The following is a 13,559-nucleotide window of genomic DNA, read 5'->3' as shown; positions in this document are numbered from 1 at the left end:
ACTATTCTAGACACATTTAGAGGCAATTATTACTGGCATTGCAGCAATGAAGGACTAATACAGTGGTGTAAGGAGTGCCTCTGATTGGCTGCTCTGGTCCCCAGTGTGGTCACACACTTGCATATTGCTAGGCCACAGGTTGAACCTTAGTATATATCCTTTTTCACATAATGAACCTTATTTCACCTAGGCAGAATCCATCCATTTGCAGACAGTAGACCATCTTTGTCTTATGTGTGTTATATAAAATAAAGACCATTTTCCTATCTAGCTTTTAATTCCTGACCTAAAGCAAAGGTACAATAAGCAGAAAGAGGTCAGTAATGCTTTTAGACATGACTAGAAAGAGGCACTTTCTTATATAAGATAATAATGTGATTAAATAATCCTGACATGTAATGTAGAGCCAATTTTAGTGAGATGTCCTTTTTAACACAATACTGGCAAACAAAGGGAGTCATGCTTTATCTGCTCTACTTCCTCCATCCATAACTATAATGTTCTAAGGAGGAGATGGTGATAGGTGCTGTTAGGTAAGAAGTAAATGGTGTTTGATAGAGTTCTTCTTTAACAGTAATCGGCAACAATATAACAATATTATATACAAAGAGGTTAATGTCACACAAGTTTTAACAGGTCAATGATATAAATACAAATGGTTTAAGGCTGAATTCACAGCGATCCATTGCATAATGCACACGTTATAATGTGTGTGAACTGCAATGGAGACTGGACATTGTGTAGGCAGAATTATGCTGCAATGCATTGTGAACTAGCCATAATAGTTGGCGCTTTATCTCGAATTGACACAGTCGTGTGTATCTCCAAATTGATTGCCTGATGAAGCGGGCTTTTGACCCGTGAAACGCGTTGCTTGCCTGGAGATCTTTTTAAAATAAATTATAAGGTTTATTTATCTATGACTCATTGGTTGGTCACCCTTTACTTGAGGGCGGTAACCACCAACCCCCCTCCTTTTAAGTGGTTTTTAAACTTTTTACTCTAATCTGGCGCCTCTGTTACTCCGTATCCTTTGTTGATCTAGTCCACCCTTGGTGGAGGGGTGTATCCCCATTTCTTCCTGTCTACAGAGAGCGACTTCTTAGACCTGAGTGGGGTCAGGTTATAATTCTCCCCACCTGCACCATCAGTGGTTGCCTTAGTGGTAACCCAGAATTGTGAGTATATTACCTACAATTGTTGTTTTGTCTTGTTCCATTTGCCAAGACTTACTACACTATATTGGGCTCTCGGTTTCCATCTTTTACATTTTTTCAAGTCTAGCCATAATAGTGCACACAGTGCTGTGGAGCAGCTAAAAGAAGCCACGAGGTAAACTCTTAGGCTAGGTTCACAGTGATGAGTTGCAGAACGCACACGTTATAATGTGTGTGAACTGCAATGAAGACTGGACATGGACTTTATAACAACGCCTGCATGCAGCTAGTTAGAATAATGAGAACTGCTACTGTGAACAGAATTGTATGGGCAGTGAGTTGACATGCAGAATTATTCTGCAAAGCAACTGACCACTAAACAGGGCCTAAAGGTTCCTTGAGTTGGGTCAAACACACTTTAGTACAAATCTGTAAATGCAATGTAAAGTTTTCATGCACCCTGTGCATATTGGAAGCCCTAGTTCATGCTCCAGCTTTTAATGCGTTGTGTGGAATATATATAATGCTCTGCAATGCAAAAAGTGTGTGTCTTACATATAAAGCAATTTGTATTATTCAATATTACATGATTTGCAAGGTTTGCTTAACTGCTTTACAGTGTGAATTTGAGATGCAGTTTGGATAGAAAAAAAAGCAGTCTGTGAGCCCCTTCCCCCTTATTACCGATATGATGTAGTTAGATCAGGCATGGGCCTGCCCTCCAGCTGTTAAGGAACTACAAATCCCACAATGCATTTGCCTTTATGAGTCATGACTGTGGCTGTCAGACTCCTGCAATGAATTGTGGGACTTATAGTTCCTCAACTGCTGGAGAGCCAAGTTTGGCCATGTCTGAGTTAGAGAGATGCTAGGAGGAGAACGCAGCTAGTTATTCAATATGAGCTGATACTGCCCACCTCCTCTTTGCTGCTGTTGAAACATTAACTCTTTTTTTTGGCCAGCACTGCAGGAACACCAGAGTAGTACACCCTGATTAGTTCCCCTACTCGTTGCCTAGGGTGATATTCACATGTGTGGGCTAGCATGCGTGCTGTGCTCATCAATTTCTGAAGACTAATAATAACATCTTTCTTCTACAACTGGTGGAAGAAAGGACCTCATTGTACTCTAGCATGGGCAAAAGTAGTTTACAAATGCACTGGTAGGATCTGTGAAGGTTAGGCTCTTGCAAACTGAGGAGGGAAGAATTGATGGGCTGGGTCAATGTGGCAAGCTGTGTGCTCGGGAAGGAACTCGTACTGGCAATAAGGAGCTACTGGATGCTGCCAAGCTGGAACTTTGAAAATATTTATAGCAAAAATTACAGACAAGCAATGCATATTTATATGCATAAATGGAGCATGAATTAGAGCTTCAAGAAGAGTGTTCAGAGGTCTTAAAGGAATACTATAGTTACCCAAGTGTTCTAAAATGACAATGTACAAATAATATCTAAGTAGCTGTGTAAACATTTTCCTACTTTTCATGTTAAATATCAGAGGCAAAAGCTGTAATTTATTGAGGGTAGGATTTAGCTATATTGGGACAAATCAATAACAGAAGGGGTGTCTGCTTCAATGCACAGCCAGAGTTGCATATCAGACTACAGAAAGCAAATATCAAACATATCAAACTCTGAAAGCAAAAACAATATGAAAAAGCTGTGACAATTAGTTACATTTCCTCTGCTCTCTTTAGACACTTCAGTCAGAAACAGAGCTCCCAACAGCTGCAACTCCTGTGTCCTGTCTCTCTCTGTAACACACAGAGCTACACATAGAGTTAACTATTTAAGTGTGAGGGGAATTTCCCCTCTCCTCATGGCTCAGTCAGCCCTCAGTTTTGGCGTCAGTAAACCTGGAATGTATTTTGCTAACAGTAAACAAAGAAGTTGCTACTAAAATGTATACACCAGTACTTAGCAGCACTTCTCAAACAATTCCTGTGTCAATTGAAAAAAATTGTGAATCGATAGTATTCCTTTAACATTATAGGTATAAGCATATAAAAATAAATGCTTTACAGTCAGGACAACTAACTTTTGAATATATAGGCATCCCCCTTCAAATAACTTCAATGGAATTACTCCAGACATGTAATTAGCAGTAAGGGCCTCAGCACACTAGAAGGCTTCTGTGCTTTCAGCTAAACTTCAATGATACCCAGTTTTAAAAAATGCACAGAAGCGCGCAAGTGAGCTCAGGCCCTAATAGGTGAACCATGTAATGTATGTGAACTTGTTCCTCAAAATGACCAATAATGTTTCAGGTACATGAAAAACTCTCACATTCTATAACTCTTGCTATGTATGCAAGGTTCTCTGCAGGCTATTGAAAGTGTACCACAACTGGCACGTGATATGAGGATATAAAAATAGATACATGTACTACTAGTCCTACTAAGAAATTTTCTGAAGTTCCTTTTTATTTTCCTTATTTTCCTGCACTTCAAATGTTAAAAAACGAATGCTGTTATCTTGTGTTATGCAAATAAGACTATTTAACAGCTCATCAAATACAACTTGGTATCCTGAAAACTAAATAGAAGGCAAGATTTTTCTATTTGGCAGGGAAAACATTGCTAATAACATTTATAAGTTGAGAAGTTAAAAGGGTCATTACTTCTGTTTTTGCAACTGAATAAAGCAGATTGCACATTAAAAAATGAGGCATTAAAGAGAACCCGAGGTGGGAATTACTTTTACTATTGGGGCACAGAGGCTGGTTGTGCGCACTAAGACCAGCCTCTGTTGCCCCATCGTGTGTCTCCATGTCCCCCCTGCTCGCCGCTATACCCCCTGCATTGCTGGCGACACGCAGCGTGTCGCCAGCTCAATGTTTACCTTGCGCTGTCAGTCAGCGCTGCTCCCCTGCCTCCTCCGCATCGGCGCACCCGCCCGTGTCCCTTCCCTCCCGCTGATAGGAGGGAAGTGACGCGGCGGGTGGCGCCGATGCGGAGGAGGCGGGGGAGCGGCGCTGACTGACAGCGCAAGGTAAACATTGAGCTGGCGACACGCTGCGTGTCGCCAGCAATGCGGGGGGTATAGCGGCGAGCAGGGGGGACATGGAGACACACGATGGGGCAACAGAGGCTGGTCTTAGTGCGCACAACCAGCCTCTGTGCCCCAATAGTAAAAGTAATTCCCACCTCGGGTTCTCTTTAATCCAATTTTAAATGCAAAACTGCAGAACTCTGCAGGAGTAACCTTCCATACTGTGAAAATACAATGTTCACTTCTGCATAAAATAAGGAACACTATATTTAATTATAACGAGGTAGCCCCCTGAATGCCCGACCCTGCTTCTAAAAATATGAATTGGTGGGACCCGAGACCCTAGTGCTAATCCTAACAAACTGAGTACTACTAAACATCATCATGTCAGTTCTAATGATGGCAAAGCACATTATACTATGGTGAAACTCATGGTGAATATCTTATAACAGCGACAATTTAAATACCTGTAGTTGGAAATAATGACATGTACAATTATGGTCCCTAAGCAACCCAGGTAAATTGCCCAGAGTTCTTTTTAAAGGGAACCTGAGGTGAGAGGGATAAGGAGGTAGGGCTGAGGAGACGGAGTCGAGGAGTAGGAGCAATTTTTGGGTACCTGGAGTCGGAGGTTTCATAAACCGAGGAGTTGGAATCAGATGATTTGTGTACCAACTCCACAGCCCTGGTAAGTATTAGACTAAGGAGTTGGAGTGGAGGAGTTGGAGCAATTTTGGATAGTCAGTGGTTTCATATACTTAGGACTTGGATAATTTTTGTATCAACTGCACTGCCCTGTATGGAGGCTGACAGGTTTGTTTCCTTTTAAATAATGCAAGTTGCTTTACTGCCCTGCTGACCCACTGCTTCTAATACTTTAAGCCATAGACCCTGAACAAGCATGCAGATCAGATGTCTGACAAATCTGACAAGATAAGCTGCATGCTTGTTTCAGGTGTTTGATTTAGACCCTACTGGGGCGGACTGACAACTCATGGGGCTCCCGGGCAATAGGAGATTATGGGGCCCCGTACCAGTGTGCCCACCTTTCATGTTATTTTTTTACAGACTAAGATATAATAATTTACTGACAACGGATATTTCACACTGATAAAAACTGAATAAATCAGACTAGCGGCACACAGATCAAAGCTCCCTCCTCCCCGCCCGCTGTCAGCTGCTGCGCAACGCTTAAAGGACTTACGAGGCGAATATTAGAAAAAAATGTTAGTTACATTATTGCAATATCAGACCTCAGGGCAGACGATCAGTGCCTCCCCTGTCAGTTTCAGGTGCTCTGTTATCTAAATCCAGGATTCATTACAGGCCCCGACCCTCTGCAGGGTCGCCTGAACTGATAAAATAAGAATTGCCGCTTTAAACAGCAATGTGTTACACTCGTGGCCGCCACATAGCGGCTCCCTCCCCAGCTGTGAGCCGCTGCTAGGAGGGAGCCGCTGCTATAGTAGGCAACCCTGCCAGTATCATCCATTCACACGCCGCGGCCTCCCTTCCCCCACCCGCCGAGCAGCCAGCACATCTACTCTACCCCCTTTTTCGGAGGAATTCTGGGCATGCTGACATGCGGTCACTGAAGAGCCGCTGGCTCATATTGAGCAGAGAGTCACTGAGGAGCCGCTGGTGAGCCGGCTCACGTACGAGCGGAGTGCGGATAACAAAGAACCGCTGGTGAATCAGAATCAGAATACAAATTCTGATTCTGATTCACCAGCGGTTCTTTTGTTATGCGCTCGTACGTGAGCCGGCTCACCAGCGGCTCCTCAGTGACTCTCTGCTCAATATGAGCCAGCAGCTCTTCAGTGACCGCATGTCAGCATGCCCAGAATTGCTCCGAAAAAGGGGGTAGAGTAGATGTGCTGGCTGCTCGGCGGGTGGGGGAAGGGAGGCTGCGGCGTGTGAATGGATGATACTGGCAGGGCTGCCTACTATTGCAGCGGCTCCCTCCTAGCAGCGGCTCACAGCTGGGGAGGGAGCCGCTATGTGGCGGCCACGAGTGTAACACATTGCTGTTTAAAGCGGCAATTCTTAACTCATCAGTTCAGGCGACCCTGCAGAGGGTCGGGGCCTGTAATGAATCCTGAATTTAGATAACAGAGCACCTGAAACTGACAGGGGAGGCACTGATCGTCTGCCCTGAGGTCTGATATTGCAATAAGGTAACTAACATTTTTTCTAATATTCGCCTCGTAAGTCCTTTAAATGTTCCGGAGGGGAGAGCCAGGAAGGGGGGCCCCAAGGTGAGGGAAGGGGGGGGGAGACGTCCCCCCCTTCCCCGCCACTGTGCCCATCGATCGCTTTCACTGGCTGCTTCCCTTCCTGTTTAGGGTGCTCTGGCCTGCCCCTCCCGACCACGGGCCCTCGGTCCATGCCCGAGTGGTCAGTCCGCCCCTGGACCCTAATGATCAGAAATATTAGCAGGACTGCCAGGAAAACTGGTATTGTGTAAAAGGAGATAAAAATGACAGCTTCCATAGGTCTCACACTACGGGTTTCTTTTATAGACACATAGACACACCTTATATATACACACTTTAAAGGAGTTCCTTCACGAATGATAAAAAAAATAAAAAGTGGTTTATGCATAAACTATTAAACATCCTTCTAAAATAGTGTAAAAAGTTTTTTAAAAAAATGACTGGTTTCCTCAAAGCAACATGTAATGTAATTAGTGACGGATGTCGGACTGGGAGGCTAATCCATTTGATAGGGGTGTTTTTTTTTTTTACTTGCATTTCACAAACATAACTGCTGCCTAGTTTTCAGTTGAGTAATCTATTGCCATCAGTTGCACTTACAGTGATAACGGCTGATCTCTGCATATTTTCTTCTTGTATTCACACACACAGAGAAAGGACACACACCCCTCCCTCCCCTCCCTGCAGGAATGGCTAAAGCACATGCCGATAACTATTCAGTGAGTACGTCAAATGTTTACATAGTTGCCCGGCAACCAGACGGCATCTGTGCAGAATAGTTTGTATCTTCTGCAAGCGAGTTATCTGCTATCAGCTGTAGTGTGTCCCCTTATTGAACTGCTCGCTTGCAGAAGATACGAACTATTCTGCACAGATGCCGTCTGGTTGCCGGGCAACTATGTAAACATTTGACGTACTTACTGAATAGTTATCGGCATGTGCTTTAGCCATTCCTGCAGGGAGGGGAGGGAGGGGGGTGGGTCCTTTCTTTGTGTGTGTGAATACAAGAAGAAAATATGCAGAGATCAGCCATTATCACTGTAACTGCAACTGATGGCAATAGATTACTCAACTGAAAACTAGGCAGCAGTTATGTTTGTGAAATGCAAGTAAAAAAAAAACCCTATCAAATGGATTAGCCTCCCAGTCTGTCATTTACATTACATGTTGCTTTGAGGAATCCATTCATTTTTTTGAAAAACGTTTTACACTATTTTAAAAGGATGTTAATAGTTTATGCATAAACGACTTTTTATTTTTTTCATAATTCGCGAAAGAACCCCTTTAAAAGAAAAAAAAATGTTTCAACTGCTTAGAAGGGATATTGATTGAGATGATAGTAATTCTGATTTAAAGCACATTTTATGCAGCTTACAAACAACCCAATTCATCAGAATTATTAGCATTTTAATGGCCATCGATACTATACATTAATACATGGAAAGTCTCCTTTTACAAATATATTTGCTTGGAAGTTGGAGGATGCAAACACATTGTATAGTATAGGATAAATGCAGCAAAATGTTCAGCAACACATAAATCAGCTATAAGGCAACAAATGTTGCACCATACTTCATATACTACATAAAATCACAGTTAAAGTGGACCTGAACTCTTGCACAAGGCAGAAGGAAAACAGAGAATTGCACCCTGTTTGTATTTAGAGAGTTTAGCCTGTCTCACCTGTGACTAAGCACAAGTTGTAATTTGATCCTTCGGCTATGTTAGCTGACTGCCACTGCAGAGAGTTAATTAGTAAACACAGGATGTTAACAATGTTTGCTTCCATGGAAGCAGGAAGTAGACAGACTGCAGATTTATTGCAGGATTTGTATAAGCTGTAAAGAAATGTTTTTCTTTAAAGGTTATTATGCAGTTGCTTATCTTATAGAAGAGAGAGGAATTTCTGAGTTCAGGTCTGCTTTAAGAGACTAACTTGCACAAGACATACTGTATATGTTGCAAATATAATTTACTCTGAGAAAGTGACACCTTGGTGCTGATTCACAAAGCTTTTCCGTTGAATTTTCCCACAGTTTATCTCTCCTTAAATGACTTAACTCATGATTTACTTCTCCTTATCTAACTTTACTCGTGATTTATCCCCCCTTAACTGGCTTTTCTGATGGTTTATCTATCCTTATTTAATGCAACCCACAGTTTCTCTCTCCTTATCTGTTTATCTCATGCATTAGCTCTCCTTACAGTTAAGGTTTTCACATTAAAGGCGCATACACACCATACTGCCGCAAACGACGGGTCAGTCAGACCCTCCCGCTGGGCGGACGTTTAGCCGACAGTAGCACGTGTGTACGCGCTGTCGGCAGACTGATAAGGATGTTTCTGAACGATCCGCTCAGCGGATTGTTCAGAAACAGCCTTATCAGTCTGCCGACAACGCATGCACACATGCTGCTGTAATGCCTAATACACATGATATGATTTCCTGGCAAATTTACTGCCAGATTGACTATTTTCAGCATGTTTGATTGATTTTCTGTTCACCTCTATGGAAAATTGATTGGAAATCGGACATACTAGAAATAGTCGATCTGGCAGTAAATCTGCGAGAAAATCTCATTGTATATTAGGCATAAGGAGAGCTAATGCATGAGGTAAAAAAATCAGTAAGCTTTGTGAATCAAACCCATTCTAGCCAGCACTTTAACCTATTCTTTACATCCGGTTCAAAATTTTACCTACACTTTTATGCCTGGTACACGATACAATATTTTATCAGATTGACAGTCGAATCGATTGGACTAGATAGGTCTAATCAGAAATCAGATCAGACCTGTCAGAAATAATTAACCTTCAATCTGACGGAAAATTGCATTGTGTGTACTAGGCATGAGTAAGGTCCCAGATATCATTGGACACTAAATACATTATTGTGAGATACGGTTTACACTTTAATGCTAGGTACACACGATGCGTTTTTCCAGTCGATTTTCCATCCGATCGATTTTAGATTTGATTTTCCGGTCGATTTCCTGCTCAACTCTTATCTTTTCTTATCCATTTCCATTCACTTCTATGAGAAATCAACCAGAAAAAAATATCTATCGAACCATCTATCTAACACAAAATTGTATGGTGTGTACCTAGCATTAAGCCCGTGTTTGCCAAACCTTTGAGTAACTAGATGGCCTCCTCCCTCACAGTATCCCATCAATCACACTGTAGCACCATTAAAAAAAAAATCCTTAATCTTTGATCTCAGTGGTTGCCATGTGACCGCAGCTGACCCTCAGAGAGTCAAAAGTCTGGGTCCTCTTGAATCACGCTGCCTTTTGGGAGAGGTGGAAAGGCCATGCTTCCTTTCACCATCCCAGCCAAATAACAGGAGAGGGCATGGCCAGTCTGCCACACAACCTCCCTCCTGCAAAGGTCAATAGCGGAGATTGGTGACAACTGGCAGGGTGAGGGCAGAGTTTGAGCAGGATGCCTTGGAGTCTACCAGTGAAAGTCACACTGTAATCAAGGAGCAGCAAGAAACCAGTGTTTTCACGACTGCTTTTTCTCCATTAACATTAAAATATTGACGGGGATCTATAATTATATTATGAATGGTGGGCTATTAGGGGTGGGGGGGTCTAGTTAATTAAAGTTTGGATAAGCCTGGTCTTTAAAGCTTACAACACAATATAAATAGGGAATTAAAACTCCTGTAATTAATTTATTTAAAAACACTAAATGCTGCATAGGGTTAATTAATATACCTTAGAGGATGAAAGCAAACGGCAATTGAACATGACTGTAGAGTATATAGTACACAAGATTTACCTTAGTGTCATGGCGAATTGTGGTCACAGTAGTGGTAATTTCTACTTTCCTTTTCAAGTCTTCCTCCTCGGCTTTTTCTTCCTCAACCTTTTTTTCTGGGGTTGCCGTGGCGATCAAGTTGGTTTGAGAGACACCCTTTGCTGTGATGTATGGGCCGGTGCCCACCTCTGCGGCAGACACAGAATCCTTCATATACATGTCATGGTTTTCATTCACTGATGCTAAAAGCAAACATGATATTTGGGTAAAAAAAAAATAACTGAGCATGGAATGGTCTCATAAAAGCAAAAGAAAAAAACTAAACAAAACTGAAAATGCAGTTTTAGAATACAAGTGACAAAGCAACAACGCAAATGCCAATTCACTGATATAATCATCACTATTATTTGATGAATGATCTACCCGGCAACTTGTCAAGTTAAATGAAAAATGAATTAAATGAAATATGAGACAAAGCTAAATTAAAAAATTAAAAAGCTTAAGCCCAAATTATTCAGCATATACTGTATTTGTCTTGTTATATTTGTTTTTCTACCTCCTATATTATGTTCCAGTTTACAAAATTATGTCTACGGTCGAGGAAACACATTTGGAGTACATACGTGATCCTGTTAATCTTAGTCTAGATTTGTTGAAAATCAACATACTGTTTGATGGCAAGTATAGTAGAGTTACTGAAAGTGGGTAGAAGACTTTTGGTACCTAATAGCAGAAAAAGGTTTTACGAATTCAGTACAGATTTATTCGATTACATTTTCCAAAGAAGGTTGTTTGGGCACCGAGCGCCGAAGCTAGGCGCCGCTATAGCACTAGTGCTATACCACACGCCCTGCGCAAGGTTAGTTTGAGGTTCTGGTGATCACCAGACCACAAATTACTTTTCCCTCTGCAAATACACACATATTTGTACGACTGAACTCTATATTATGTGCAGTAGTGCGCATATATTCTATTTATATATTAGTATATGTTGTCATTGACTATATCTACTGTATATTAAGAGATATGTAGTCCTAGCTTGTGTTTGGTGTCCCCCAGCTGCTCCTGTTCTACTGCCTGAGGAAGTGGGCTGTGTCCCACGAAGCGCGTCACAATTATTGGAGTACACTGTTAAAGAATATTTTTGAAATGTTTGTTTTGTTAAATCTTCTATGGGGAGGCGAGTACCTCTTCCCCCCGTTTTTAATTTGAACATTGTTTTATTCTTCTGTCGCCTCTGCGTTTCTGATACAAGTATCACTAGTCTACCTTTGGTGGAGGGGTTTACCCCCGTTTATCCTTCCTACAGAGAGCGACATTCTAATCTACCTCACGGGGACGGGTCAAGTTCACCTAATGCCTTGAAAGTGTTTGCTTGTCAGCAATCTAGACATTCACAGTGCTGCATTAGCATTGCGTTGTAAATGTTACGTTATGGTAATGCACTTGCGCACGTTACAATTGTCTGTATGGTTCACTGTATCTACTGTATGCAACGTTACACTGCTATAAGGTGCGGTACGACCTTTTTTGTTGTGTTTTGTTGTGTTACTGTTGAACAGGGAACACAACATCCCAATGTAAACCTAGTCCCAAGCCCTCACTGGAGACAGTCTTGCTTTCACTTTTCACTAAATATATTCAGAAATCAACTTATTTTAAAGAACTGACATTTTGCAGAAGTACAAAACAACATATTACAGTTTCCGAACTGTTAGATTTAGGTGCTAAATTTATTTTGCACCTCACTATTGCAGGATGATAACATATTACACCTCTGATATGGTACACCTGTTTTGTAGGAATATGTGTAGAAAATTAATGATTATGTTTTTTTACAAGCCAGTTCTGTTTTATTTTATACAGAAAGGACAGATTATAGCTTTCCTAGATTTCCATGATATTATAACAGGTCTGTGTTTTCAACTGTTAATTATCAGAAAATGACTTATTGTAAATGTAATGATACCTGACTTGTAAGTAACAAAGAAGAAAAAAGGCAACCAGCGTAAGAGCATTTGTATGGGCAGAGCATGGATACAGTCGCTAGGCAACAGCTTCCTATGCACAGGCAGAGAGAGATATACCAAAATCACAGCAGGATGACAAGAATAACTAGCATCAAGTTCATACAGGGAAGGTGCTGCCACTGGGCTATAAGCATTTCTCTCCTTTGTATGCAGCTATTTTCTCAACTGAAATTATACACATCGATGACAGCCACCTTTACAGCAACACAAGACCAATCTTGTTCTTAAAAATACAGAGAAGTTGAATTCTCTGTGTACTTTAAGCAAAGGCTTAAGCACAATACCACCTTTGTAGAAAGCTAAAGAATCACTAATATTAAAAACAAACCCTGAAATCTGTCAGATATAAAAGTGTCCAAGTTGATATACTCACACTATATTGCCATCTTCTTTTATCAAATGAAAACAAAAAATTTTATCAGATTTCTTGAATGAATGAATGAATGAAAAAAAATCATATTTATCAAATTGGTGTAAAATTGGATCTTTTAATTGTATGGTGTGGGGACACCTTAAAGAGACACTGAAGCGGAAAAAAATATATGATATAATGACTTGGTTGTGTACTATGAATAATTACTAGAAGATTAGCAGCAAAGAAAATATTCTCATATTTTTATTTTCAGGTATATAGTGTTTTTTCTAACATTGCATTATTCTCTAATATGTGCAGATTACACAACACTCAGCATTCAAAATGATTCTTTCAGAGCAGTCTGTGAACTAATGACCTCTCCTCTGGCAGAGAAAAAGACATTTGTTTACTTACAGTTGAGATAATTAAAGTCAGAAGACAGCCCTCTCCACGACTTTGAAAGTCGTAGAGCTTAATGGCTTTTTTGCATAGAGATAACAACTGGAGTTTCTTAAGTCTTCCTGTACTGGAAACAATTAGACTTATGTCTCTGATCCTAATGTTTTATTTCTTAGCTGTACTACACATACAAATCATAATATCATAATTTTTTTTTCGCTTCAGTGTCTCTTTAAGACTGCATTCTGTGCAGCATTACCACACTTTTTGCAGCACTTGCTACAGTCTTTACTTTGTGGTGCTGGAGTACAATTGCATTTGCAACCATAATCACACCCCCTGCCCACCCACATGACCACTGGAGGAGAGGCTGGCTTATAGTGGATACTATTTTTCCTTAACATATATTGTATATAGGTGTCTGGTTATTTAAAGATTTTGAGAAATTGGGATCTTAACCTTGGATATCAGATCTACCTTATGATATGAAAGCATAGATATCAAATCCCTGAAAAGCAGACAAGCAGGACAAGCTCTCCTTATTACTTTGTGAATAAGACACTCCAGAAGAAAGGAGGGAGCCATTTCACTTTAATGCTAAATCTGGAAGGTGTGTGGGCGTGTTTCTTCATTAAGATGATGTCA

General features: G+C 41.0%; 1 protein-coding gene across 6 annotated transcripts in view; it reads right to left on the bottom strand.

The window, feature by feature from the left end:
* Nucleotides 1–13,559, bottom strand: part of EPB41L3 (erythrocyte membrane protein band 4.1 like 3) — a 259,305-nt gene that overhangs the window by 55,661 nt on the left and 190,085 nt on the right. For all 6 annotated transcript variants that reach the window (XM_068237211.1, XM_068237210.1, XM_068237206.1 and 3 more), the window contains exon 12: nucleotides 10,152–10,372. In XM_068237211.1, coding sequence (XP_068093312.1) covers nucleotides 10,152–10,372 — 221 coding nt within the window. The remainder of the gene's footprint in view (nucleotides 1–10,151; nucleotides 10,373–13,559) is intronic.

The sequence above is a fragment of the Hyperolius riggenbachi genome, chromosome 5, assembly GCF_040937935.1.
Source record: "Hyperolius riggenbachi isolate aHypRig1 chromosome 5, aHypRig1.pri, whole genome shotgun sequence".
In the NCBI taxonomy this organism is placed as follows: domain Eukaryota; kingdom Metazoa; phylum Chordata; class Amphibia; order Anura; family Hyperoliidae; genus Hyperolius; species Hyperolius riggenbachi.
The sequence above is the reverse complement of the archived record's forward strand: the minus strand, read 5'-3'. Positions and strand labels throughout refer to the sequence as shown.